The sequence below is a fragment of the Melospiza melodia genome, chromosome 3 (genome assembly GCF_035770615.1).
Source record: "Melospiza melodia melodia isolate bMelMel2 chromosome 3, bMelMel2.pri, whole genome shotgun sequence".
NCBI classification, from domain to species: domain Eukaryota; kingdom Metazoa; phylum Chordata; class Aves; order Passeriformes; family Passerellidae; genus Melospiza; species Melospiza melodia.
The window spans coordinates 124,564,282-124,577,889 of record NC_086196.1 but is presented as its reverse complement, the minus strand read 5'-3'; the positions used below and the strand labels follow the sequence as shown (position 1 = coordinate 124,577,889).

General features: G+C 38.0%; 1 protein-coding gene across 1 annotated transcript in view; it reads right to left on the bottom strand.

Moving 5' to 3' along the window:
* Positions 1–13,608, bottom strand: part of EYS (eyes shut homolog) — a 700,592-nt gene that overhangs the window by 20,142 nt on the left and 666,842 nt on the right. Inside the window, exons 46-47 of the mRNA XM_063152992.1 lie at positions 8,733–8,907; positions 1,404–1,576 (exon numbers count right to left, since the gene is read on the bottom strand). Coding sequence (XP_063009062.1) covers positions 1,404–1,576; positions 8,733–8,907 — 348 coding nt within the window. The remainder of the gene's footprint in view (positions 1–1,403; positions 1,577–8,732; positions 8,908–13,608) is intronic.

The window sequence follows — 13,608 nt, the reverse complement described above, 5'->3', positions numbered from 1 at the left end:
ATAAAAGGAAAGCTTTTAAATAAAACAGAGAGGAACCCTCTAATGTCTTTATCAGGTGAAGAATTACTGCAAGAAAGACAATCTGTAAGAAATACAATTTTCTCTTGCTCCAATATAAATTCTGTACTGATAATTTGGCCATCATAGGAAGACCCAAATGTATTCTGGAACCAGAACACAGGACTGTTTACCTGATTAATTACCTGCCTTGTGTATAGGACATATCCTGATGATCAGTGTCCTGAATCCAGATGGCATTACTTTTGAAAACCTCACTTGAAATGAGAATTCAAAATTGAAAAGTTCATATAAAGAGCCTTGAACAGCTGTTGCAGCAGAGGCAATAAAGCAAGCACGTTTTACTTGGAATAAGGAATTCAACAGTAACTTTCCAGAAGCTATATTCTTTTTCATTTGAGCCTACCAATTCCACGTGTAATGGGATTTAAGAACTATCCATCTACAGGGTGAGGAGGACTGCAAATCAGGTCAAATGCAGTTCAGCTTGTCAGTTTGGTGCTTCAAACTCACACAACAAGAGAGCTGGACCTTGACAGGCAGTTTGGAAAGGCAGCTATTTAACAGTAACTGGAGTTCTCCAAAAGTTTTACAGAAAGCTTCTCAACAGCAAAACAAAAGCTTGTACAAAATTAACAGGAATCTAAGGACTGTGGAATAGAGGGTGTGGACCTTCTTATACTCAGGAGTCACTTCAGGCACTTTCAGGAAAAGTCCCTGAGCTTGCAACATCTGTGTGTCCACATTGTTGAATATTTGCACAATCTCTCAGAGAAGAAAACAGATAAAGGATTCCTTTACACGAGGGTAAGAAATGCAAAACCTGAAAACTGAGGACATATTTTGAGGGTGGCATGTTGAAAAAAAGCCAGGGAGAATAATAACTTGTGGATTTTTACAGTGATGTTTGCATCTCTTGTCATCATTATCAGTGCATTCCTACCCAACAGACTGTGAATTCAACAGGAATCTCTCCATTAGGATCAGTTGAAATTGGATAAGGTCCCAGATGCTTCCCTCTACTATGATCTCAAGTGTATTTCCCATCATACTTCATTATGATGAGCTTGGGAATTGAATTAAGCACTATAACATTACTCTGCAATGCTTCCTGTCCCCTTGGTGCCTGACAAATCATGCTTGTGAGCTTGGTTGATTGATTTGAAAAAATTGAAGGAAAAAATGGCAGTAAAAATAAGCAAAGTAAGGAAACAATATCTAATAATTCATTGCTTTAAATTACTTTTTCCAACAGAAAGGAACATCACTTTCTTAAATCTATTTTGTATTTTGTGTCTCTATGTCACATTTAACTGATATATTGCAAAATGCTGTGGTTTTACATCACCTAACTGTGTGTACAATGTACTGTGCATTTGACATACCTTGTTCACAGTAGGTACCAGTTGTTCCAAGAGGACAGTGACATGTGTAGCCACCAGGCAGCGGCACACAGGTACTGCCTTGCTGACACAGATGTGGAGGATCATGCTCAGGATCACACACTGACACAGTTTCTGTGCAAAAGACACCTTTCCATCCAGTGAGGCAGTCACAGCTGTGGAGGGTAAATGAAGGGAAAGAATGCAACAGCATTATCAGAAGAAATCAATGTGTCAGTAGCAATCTAATCAAGAGATTTTCAAATTTGGATACCTATATTCAATAACCTGAATCAAAATGGTTTACAAGAAAAGGGTAGTAACCAAGTTCCTCATTTAACTATTTGATATGTTAATTTTATTATAAAAGAAAAATACATAATAGGAAATACTTCATCTTGAATAGTAGCATCACAATACTAGCATCTATTTAAAAAAAAAGGCTTGTAGCTTTCATATGTTTGTTTTGCTCTACAAATAATTCTAAAAGGCATTGGTTTCACAAACCAGGAGAAGTTAAAGTGGGCATTAAAGGGGAAAGGTAAGCAGCGAAAAACGGTCATAAAAATAAAAGTATCATAAGGGAATTGCTAACAGTTACAAATTTTAGCTACTAAAATTTGAGTCTGTCAGCAATTGCCTTTCACTTAGTCATTGGTAATTTTCTAAATTCTTATAACTGGCATATCAGATGTAGGTTTGTTGAAGCACTTGATGGAAAAGAGGATAGTAGGTATGGCCATGAAAGAGGTGGCGATCTGGGTTTCATATATCTATGATTGCAATCCTATACCAAATGTAAACTTTCTAAACTGACTGAATCATTGAACTTGTTATTGTCTGCTACACTTTATGCCTTTCTTTCATCCAGGCTGCGAAACAAACCCAAAAATGTCACACTAACTTATAAATTTAAAATTAGTATGAATTCTATAGAAATTGTTAAATACAGAATACACTTGGCATTGATGTTTAAAATGGCCTCCGTACTAAAGAGTTAAAATTACATATTTAGACCTATTTTTATTCTAGTATTTTGTATCTCTTTATTATTAAAAAATTATTCCCCTGAATAAAAACATTTATGGATTTTTTTCACTGGAAGTTTTCTCTCTCAAGGCTAAGAATGAAAACTCATATTTTGATTGGGTTTTGATTGGTCCATGTTTGTTTGGTTTTTTGCTTTGTGCAAACTCTTGAATTTTTCTTTGCACTGACTGATTTGCACATCATCCATTAATCACCCCTCTGCTTCTGCATAAAACATAATGAGGAGCTTGTGAAACTGCTGTTTCACCAAACCTTCAGATCAGACAACATGTCAACAAAGCACAGCAAACAAACCCTTCAGAGTGATAAACAGACATTTGGAATGAAGGGGAAAAGAGGACAGGACCTTGCAAAAGCAAAAGCACCTCAATTCATCAAAGTCAGCATCAGAATGCTTTGTGTCTCAGCTATAAATGTTATGCTTTGATGCATGAAAGCTGCTGACAAGGGGATGTGATTTAACTCCCTGAGTGCAAACAGCAGTGCCCCTTCCTTGTGCCATGAGGGAGGCTGCTGGAGCTGGTGCTGCTGCTCTTGGGCATTGCACATGAGGCTTCTTCCCCTTTCTCTGGCTTATGTCTGCTTATGTCTTTAAATTTCTTTTAAATCTTGTCTCTTATGATCTAACAGAAGCCAGGTTTTTAAATTAATTTAAAATTATTTGCACAGAGCTGAACCTGTTTGCTGGCCTACAGTAGCAATGATCTATCACCAAATGAAGCCCATTTAACACTCCTAAGGTAGCTGGACTGCTGTTGAGAAGTTAGATGCAAAATTTCCTACTCTTTAGAGAGATGTGGAAGAGGAAGTGTTTTAGAAATTTTCCATCATATAGCCTGCCATGCTGGTCTAGTTTTCTCTATGTCTTCCTGATTTTGGTTGCTTGTTTTTCCAGACCAGGAGAGCTCAATAATTTGCACTAGTGACTTGACTCAGGGATTTAAAGACCTATTCAGAATCACAAAATACCTCAAGTTGGAAGGGACTCATAGGGATCTTTGAGTCCAACTCCCTGCTCCTTGCAGAACTACCTAAAAGTAAATTGTATGAGTAAGAGCATCATCCAGATGCTTCTTGTATTTCTTTAGCTATAACAGGTGAGATTCACTCTGAGATGAAGGCAGCTATTTTGATGTTACATCAGCTGCCCAGCTGGCTCCCAGTGGCCCTAGAAGTACATGAGAGAGGCAGCTGTTGGCCAGGGAGGCAAGTTTCTGACAGAGATCTGACAGAATGCTCAAGTATAAGCAATGGGATCCTCAAGTAACTGAACTCAGCTACTAATCAATCAGTGGGGATTGAGCAGGAACAGTCACGGGACCTGGAGCCCCATCCATCCCACAAACCAGCACATGCATGGCCCTAATGATAAAGTCCTGCATTCAGTGGCCTCAACACTGACAAATGATATTTGCCTTCTGATCCATGGTGTGTCTGAGAGAGGGGTGAGCCAGCAGAAGAGCTGCAGAAGACTTGTGCTCCTCCAGAGTGCTCCATTTCTGTGCTCCTATGAAGACCAGAAAAGTGTCCCAGGACCTGTGCCATTGGAATGCCAGTGTTTAGACAACTGGAAAGGCCTGGATCTCCACTGACTCTAATAGGATTCTGCACATTTACCTCACCTGGAGACACTAAGTTTATGTGTCTTAGGAGACAATGTCACTGCGAGATACTTTCCTATTTTCAGGCTTCTTGAAGAACATGGATTAAATTAATTTTTCCATACTAGAGATACCAGTATCTCAAGAGGAACTGCCAAAATGTCTTTTTTCTTTTTTCTTCTTTTCTAAAGCATATTTTCATGTGGGAAAGGATAGAAAGGCTTTCAAATACAACTTGGATTTTGTGTCAAAATGTCAATGATTTTGTGTCAAAACAAACTGTATAATCTTGAATCACCTGGTATTGCCAAGGAATCTCAACAGAATGCATTTCAGAGTAAGTACGGGACAAAGTCGGTCAGCTCAGGAAGCAAAACAAACTCATTTTAAATTTCAGAAATTCAAATACTACTGCAAGTTCTGAAATATTTGTATTTAGAAAGCTCAAGGATGAATTAATTTAATGGCATTTTCTTTTTTGCTTCTTGAAAAATGCTTAAAAGTATCATGCAGTATTCATAGAATGGTTTGCTCAGGTTCAAAGTTCCTTACCAAAGGCAAAATTAGCTCTCAAGCTAATAACACAGTTTTTACATAAGCAAGGATGACAAGTGTATGTCACTGTTGATTATTAACCAAACCCAAAATTTTTTATCAAAATTCAGGCAACAATAAAAAAAGAAGTAATGAAAAGTAATCTTACACATAAAATATGTAAGAAGTGTGTGTGTTATTGCACAGAATCCTGTTCAAACTTTCTTGAACTTTATAGTGAAATAACTAAAGATCCTAAAGGATTAGTGAAGAATTGGAAAGATAACTTAGATCTGAAACAAAACAAAAAACATTCTTCTATTAAATATGGAAAATAATTCATTTAAAAAGTCATTCTCAATGGTAACAAATATGGAATTTCCCATAGCTATGCAAATGTGGTATCAAATCAAACAAGCAATCTTATAGCAGAAGAGGAGATGTTCAGGTCTGCACATTCTGACACCTGAATTTAGGATTCTATATGCAAGATGGGCATATACTCAATGGAGATCAGAAGCTTAATTAATTTATCGAATTAGTGAAACCAGCTGAGATTAGGCAGATGTTTAGTGACATCTGAAACTCCCTGGGGTATCTTGTGTGACTTCCAAACACTTCTTCAGGAGGAACTGAAACATATCTCAGCATCATTTAAGAATTTCAGATAGTGCAGGACATCTGAAATCCATATTGGCATGTATTAGCCCCATCAAGCTGCCCAATCCACTGGAGATTTCTGGATACAGTTATTGAATTTTTTTGTAGTGGAAAGATTTTGAGCAAGGAAGGAAATTTCTAAATAAGAGTGGTTTCAAATTCACACAGTGGAAAACCAGAGCATTAACAAAAAACAATCTATCTTCAGGCTGGAAGATAAGGATGGAGCTTGAAGAAAACAGGATTGGAAGAGAATCAGCTGTATTTAAACAAAGAGAACCATGGAATGCTGCAAAAGTGTCCTATTAAATAAGGCAAATTGGATGAAAGATTTTAGATAGCAAATTCACCCCTTAAAACAGAACCTTGTATTGTTTTAAACCATGATTATTAAACAGAGAAATGTCTTTTTCCTTACAGAGTATGAGACTTATGCCCTTGTGTTCCATATTGATTCTGTCCTTGCACTGCAAATTTATTTCAATTGAATCTGGCCGAATAATGAGTCTAGAGAACCTCCTTTTGTGAGCCACCCCACACATATGGGGTATGATTTAATTTCTGAAACCTGAGTGGCTGTTCTCTTTGAAAGCTACAGAATACTGAGAAATCCACATGAGGCTTGGAGATATGACAGAAAACTTATTCAAGGCCCAAGTTCTTCTGAAGCCACAGCTGATGGCCAAACATATACCCAGAGGGGTCTAAAGTGGCACTGTATGCTCACATTCAGCAGATTGAATCCTCTCCATTTTGTCTGATGTTCTGTTAAATAGCACACAAGATACATTTTTTTCTTACTTCACCAACAAGAAGTAGCCGTAACACCTAACAGACAATCTTGTTACATGAAATTTTCTATTTTCCATAATTTTGCATCACAAATAAAATAATAGTGGATATTATTGTCCCTTGAAAATTATATTCTTCATTTTATTATTCCAGTAATTCCCCTTTGTTTTCTTAAAATGCAGCAGTTGTGCCTTGTTGCTGGCCAGAATGTAAAGATTAATGCTGCATATTTCTGTTTCTATTTAAATCAAAGCATTATCCCTATAGCAACTGAATCTACAGCTTAACAGCACTGCACACTTTCTGGCAGGGTGGTGAAAGCAAGACATAAAAATAGCTCAAAACAGCAACCAAAACCTCTGGAGAGATCTCATTTCAGCAGAGAAAATATTTGAACACAAATCCAGTTCCCTCAAGGACTCTGCTCTTCAAAGGAACACAGATGATTTGAAAATAGAAAGAAGTTCCCTTTGAGAAAATGTATTGAGACAATATTGACAGCTGCTGCACTTTGACAGAAATTAGATGTAAGCTGCATCCATATCTCTTTGGCAATGCTTCATTTTTTCTGTGAGAGGAAAAAGTGGCCATTACTGGTACATGCATGCACATGTACCTGGTGTGTGAAGAGCTAGCTGTCCTGAGATATGGGGACAGGAAGAGAATTCAGTAGTAGGTCACTATAAATTAAATGCAAACAAGCAAACCACCAGAAAAACCAAATTACACCTTCCTTCCGTCCTTCCTTCCCCCTTCCCTCAATGCCCCAGAAATTTCAGAATAATCCCTAAACTAATCTGGAATACAAACTGTAATGATGAAAAAGAACTTTGTCTATAATACCAAGCTTGCCATGTTCTCCTGTCACCAGCTGCCATTCTAGCCTGCCACCTACTTTCCAAATGGGCCCTGTATGCTGCTGGAGGTGTTTCACCTTATGGACATGAAGGTGACTTAGCACAGCAGAGTAAATTGCTGAAGCAAGGATTTAGGTGGGTGGATGGATGGGAGTGGGACGTTTCAGCCCACATTTATGCTTCTTTTGTCTTGCAATTTTGGGTTTGTATTGCCTCTTATATGCTCATAAGGGGAAAGATGACCATTATCCTTTCTTGTTCCTCAGAAAGAACAAATGTCAAGGGTTTAACAGCTCTGGGAGGATCCTGCAAAGGGCAACATTTGTGACATGCAGCAGTGCAAGAATCAGAGCACAAATTATATTTTTAAAGCATTTCCTTCATTACTGTATTTAGGAGAATATAAATACACTCATAAGGGGAATGGGTAGCAATCAGTGTGCTAATCTTGGGGTCAGTTTTCCAAATATGAGTACAGTTTACTAGCTTTAGAAGCAGTTTTTTTGTACACATTTCCTTACAGGTGAAGATTTGTGTCACAGGCAGAAAACCAATTACCATATAATTCTCTCTCCAATACAGAGTTAGTAGATTGTTTTTGGTTTGACAGATGCAAATGTTTTTCTTCATAGCACACAGAAAGGCAGGTTTTTGTTGTTTTAAGAAGCATCATACAGAGGCTCCACAGTGCAAAGCCTTTTTTCTCATTCAAATCGGTCTTGCTGTCTGCAATGTTTCCAGTCAGTATCTTAACAAGTTTTAAATAAGCACTTTTCCCTTTTTAAAAATTTTATGCAAATATGTGGAAATAAATGAGCACATGTGAAAGCACATAAGGGGAAGCAAGCACAATTAATCTTGGCAGATACTTCTAAAATAAAAAATCCTCATCAGCAAAGGTTTTACAGCTGCGTTACAAAGTGAAAACAAAATTCATTACAATGGAAGTGTTGACACTCAACAGCAATTTCGAACTGCAAATGAGCTTCCTCCTTCTGTGCATACAGCCTGGGCACTCAGCTCCCTCTACACTGAGAGACAAGGCATGAAAGACCAGAGACTCATCTTTTGGGCAACCTCCCCTGGTCACCTCCTCTCATCCCACAGATCAGCCAGGTGAGCAGCTTAGAGATGAGCTGACAGACTTTGAACAATGTTTGGAGCTCCTACAGTTTAAACTGGCTCAGAACTTTCTAATGTTGGACAGTCGGTGGTTTATTCCACAAGGGGTTTTTTAATGGAAAATAATAATTCCCAGGAAACAGACTTTGCCTATTTTTGCCCCATCAGTCACATTTGGACATTAACACAGTCAAGCTCTCCTCTTTATTACTTTTTCTCTGCTATTCCAGCTGCTCATTTAATTTTAAAAAAAGGGTCACACATATAATACTTCCCATGCATTTTCCAGTAAGTCCGGATGCCAGTGATTTAGTGGAGCACAACCAGCCCATGGAATTTCTTAAAAATATTCCCCAGAAATGGTTCTAACATTATTTTAATATTAATGTGTTTGTCTAACTGAACTTTCATCACCTTCCTTCCTTCCTTCCTTCCTTCCTTCCTTCCTTCCTTCCTTCCTTCCTTCCTTCCTTCCTTCCTTCCTTCCTTCCTTCCTTCCTTCCTTCCTTCCTTCCTTCCTTCCTTCCTTCCTTCCTTCCTTCCTTCCTTCCTTCCTTCCTTCCTTCCTTCCTTCCTTCCTTCCTTCCTTCCTTCCTTCCTTCCTTCCTTCCTCATTCTGTTATGAACACAATAAATTACCATAGTTATTAGTCTAGGGACAGTCTATGCTGTGTCTAAAAATATATACATAAATATACATATAAATATTTACTTACTAAACAGTAGAGCCACTTTCTATGCACTTGCCACCATTTCTGCATTTTATTAAGCTGCATGGGGAATCTTTACATTGTCCAACACTGCGACCAGAATTGGGATGTCCTTCTGGGGTTCCTGGTGATTTAAACCCTTCAGTAGGGCTGGTCCGAACTTGAACATCAAAAATGCAACCTCAAAAGTAGAAAGAAAGAAAGAAATTAAGTTTAAAACAGAGAGTGAAAGGCAAAACTGAACAACAGGACAGTGTCAAGCCTCAGTGAGCGTGTTCCTCCAGAATATCTTCAGTGAATGGGCAACCATACCATCTACAGGAGATAAAGGTAGGCCACATGCTTTCTGTTCAAGCAAATGAGTGGATGATCAGAAGTCCTTCATTTAATGGTGGGTAAAACAAAAGAAATAATTTCTTAAGGAAGAGACAGAATATAAAGTCAGTGACCAGATGCAATTTTGTGTTTACACACTCATGCTCTTACAGGAATGTGTCTATATCAGATAAAAACAGTCACAAATCCCAACAAAATATAAAACACCAAAAAACCAACCAATCAACCCACTAAAGCCCCCAAAACCCAAGGAAAAAAAAAAAGAGAAGGACAGCAAGAAATCTACTTAATATAAAATATAATATAATCCAGAAGGCATCAAAGAATATAATGCAAGTAAGGAATGTGGACTTGAATTTCCATAGGCTGAAAAGGACTCCTTCAGGTAATGGCTCAAATTCTTCCCTTCTCAAGTGAATGCTTCAGTCCTTGGTACATGCAGATCATGTCACACATGACTTTTTTAGGTCGAGGTAGATTGCTTCTTCAGGCCCTTAATCTCAGAAAATAATTTAAAAAATTAACATATACTTGTAAGGTAAACACTTCTGGGTCTATTGCTCGGTCCTGCGGCCAAGTGACCTGGCATGGTCACAATTTTATTATCAAACTTTTATTACTTTACAGAAGAGTACAGCTGCATGCAGACTGCCTCTGGGAAATGATCCAAAGATTATTCTAAATCCCTGAACACAGTAAAAAATTGTTTAGGAAAACAATAATTGTCATAAATATTTGTTAGGGAATATTGTAATAATTTATTTGTAAAGATGTTTTGTAAAGATGATCGAGTGCCAGTGCCTGGATCTATGCTGTGATTTTCTTTTAATGTCATAATCCATTGGTATCCCAAGTGAAAGGAGGAGCTAAAGCTTCTGAGTGAAGCAGAGGTGTTCCCTGCTTGCTCCTACCCAGCAGCTCCTGCTCAGCCTGCGAGCTTTCCAGGGACTGCCCCCCTGGAGACACTTTGCTCTGCCTGGTGGTGTCACAGGATAGTCTGCCTTATGGGTCAGCCTGAAGTCACCAGTAGTTCTCGATCATGTTTATGGCTCCATGTGCTTATTTCTATACTGCAAAACTGAAGGTGATGCCATATACTTATATAACATTTTTTTGGGATCAAATCCTAAATGACCTTTCAAAATGTACCCCAGCATCCAAGTGATGTATAGTCACACTTAAAGGTGGCCTTAAACATTTTTGAAATGTCATCCAGATCTATACATAAATATATATACAATTTCAAACTAAAATCAGGTTTTAAACCACATTAGTTAAACTAGTACATAAATGTATTTGAAAATGCCCAGAGCTTTCTAAACGCGATTTATAAAATTTAGTTGAGATGTAGATGAATTCCTACTGTGCCTGAAATCACAAGAAGAGTTGGAATTCAGCAGTGCATATCAGAGGCTCTCTGCTTAATATGAGAAGCAGGGAAAGGTTATGATATGGAGATGGCAAGTAATCATTACACTGATTTTAAAAGCATCATTTAACATGAGTTTTTGCATGATTCACTGAAATCACAAAAGAAGTAGACTTGCATCTGAAAGACCCAATGAATGTACAATGTGATTTTTTATAGTTATATAATTATTTAAAACAAAATATAAGTACTATCTACAAGCAAGATAACTATTTTAACCACAGTTTTATGATAGTGGAAATAGCTTTCATAGGCTTTTTCCATATTTCATACATTTTGTAGCTCTGTCTACATTGATACATAACTGTTTATTCAGAAACTCTTAATAAGTAATTAAAAATAACCTAGTTTGATGATTATTTGCAATCTTTGTATTATTGCCTCTTTGCTTTTTACAGGGTTGTTTTTTAGGCCACCTTATGCTTGGTAAACCCTAACTAATGTTTCATCTCTTTATCAGTAGCAGATAAAGCATGTTCTGTTCTCCTGGGTCTCGCTGGAGTGCTAAGAAAAAGCAGCCAGAGCTCTGCGTAAACAATGGAAAGCACAGTGAGTCCCCAAGGACTTTCAGGTCATCATGGAAAATAAACTGGCATTTGTGTTGATGACTAGTTTGAGTGCACCAGCCACAGTTTAACTGTGCCATCGAGGTTAGGAACAATTCTTGAGCGCTGGTAAACAAAGCATGCAATAGGTACAAGAGTGTTTTGGCCCAGCTAAGTTAAACTGAATCTTCTATTTAATGAGTCAGAGCAGCAATTTGAGCCTGTTGTAGCGAGCACTACACAGCCTTCTGCAGAGGGATCAGCTGATGAATGTGCCTTGTTTCTGACCTGAATCTCCTTAGCTCTGCCAGTTCTGGGCCCCTTTTAACGAGAGACTGCCAACTATTCTGAATAATGGAGAGGTTTCCTGACATAGCCAAGTTTGCAAGAGGAACTCGAAGTTCCCAACTTTGTGAGTTAAACTTGGCGTGATTCTGAACATCAGTTTTATGCAAGTAAACAGAAATCAGACACCAAGACTGTACACTCACAGATTGTATACTACCCTTTTTTTGCAATTTTTTGAATTGTGGCTTCTTAGACCACACCTAGGCCTTTCTATTATTGTCCTTTTTGACCATCAATTTATTTTATAGCTTTCACCCCAGTTAAGCAGAGCTTGTAAACCACTAAAGAGCCACTAAAAATGGATTAAGCAAACTTGAGGGATTACCATATAATATATTACTTCACTTCAGCTTTACTTTTTGTTTGTTTTTTCTCATATATCCTTATCGCACAAAGAATTTTTTCTGTAACTTCTTACTAGGATCCCTTGCCCACTTGTAAGCACTTGGTGCTAATTTGGCTAAAAAGTACATAAAGCAGGCATTTTCAATATGTACTAAAAGTGCAGCAAGAGAACTGACAGAAATAGATACACTGATAAATATATTGTATCTGAATGCAGTGCTGAATTTACTGATTTCTTAAATCCTACCTATCCTTAAATGCTTTCTTTTCCTCTGTCTTTCTTTGCTGTTTGTGAGCGCTGGTTTAAAGAATGGCCCTGACAGTGACTACTCAGGTCTCCTCAGAGCTGTGACCCAAACACCCAGAGGTACCTGTGTGAATCATAAGCACTGACTAAAAGCCAGTGCAGAACTCACTTTCCTCTGTGACATCAGTGGTGCAGGAACATAAAGATAAGTAGTCTCAACCTTGGCAGGCTTGTAATGTATTCTAGCTTATTATTTGCTTAAACTTTGACTGAAAGGCTATATTTGTATCTATTTGGAACTCAACTGTGTTCTGGGTTTATTCTATTTTTAAAAAGTGATTGCATTACCTGCAATTTTATTTACTTTGCAAAATAATTTATGTGAAGAGATGGCTCTTTCAGCATGAAAGAGGTTCTTCAACAATTCAGCTTTGTGGTAAGAGTTTCTTTAGTCTATTTACTCCTCCTTTTAATAATATTTGCTGCCAAACAGATTACTTCTATAGCCATGCTACATCCTGCTTAGGAACGGGACCGCAGGAACAATCAGTTGCTTCTCTTTCTCTGCTCCTCACTTATTTCTAGATGCAAGCCCTGGCTCTCCATCAGTTGCATTGATGGCTGGAGACTGAATCCTGCAGTCATGGTAGCACAGAGCATGAAACATCAGAACTCTCCCTCTTTTGTCCCTGACACCAGATTTCTCTCTGCCTCTTTCAGAGATGGAAGGGCGGGAAATTCAGCTGTAACTTCCAGCTTTTCCCAAATAATTCTCCATCTCATTTTGTGTAGCTGAGTCATAGTGCTGAGTTGTGCAGACCTTTGAACAGGAGTCAGTTGGTTTCATGCTCCCTTTTCAGATTGTCCATTAATGACCAGGCTGAGTCTCTTTGGCCACAAGACTTTCAGCTACCTAAACCTCACATTTGACTTTTTAGAGCATCTGCAGTGTACTCAGAAAACTCTCAAGGTCCCTTAGTTAAACTGTTATAGGAAATGGAAAAAAAGCTGAACACTAAAGTAAACAATCCCATTTACAAAAAGCTCCAGTAAGCCTCCAAGGAACCTCAAATTCAGATAAAGTGCAAAGAGCCTCAAAGTCCACGTGAACTTGGCTGCTTCATCTGAGCTCTACCTTTGCCAATTTGCAGCTTCTCATGGGGACTGAATGAAATTTTGCAAATTGCTTACAGTGCCATCAAACATCCTTCAGCCTTTCAAAAGAATCTCTAGGTGCTGATTTCCTAAATTAAAAATTCCACAACTTTTGATTATTAAACAACAATTTATTAAAAACATTTGTGTTCAGTTTCCTCCTTCTCTGTGGAAATGTCTTGAACAAGTGCTAAAGGCAAGCAGGTCAGGGAAGAAATGGTCTGAAACTGTAGTTGTACAGAGTAAAAATCCTAAATTATTGCACACTGACACTGGGGACATTTAGTCTGCAGCAGTGAGGCTGGTCTCAATGTTTCTTCATCCAGCAGTGATCTCTTACAAAAGGAGAGGTACACTCTGGTATTAGAAGCAAAATGGTTTTAATAAATCATGTCTTTAAAAGGAGCCAACAGCAGGGTTCCAAAACTCTGAGTGGTTTAATCAACTATGTCCTAGATAAATTTATCTTGGCTGGTA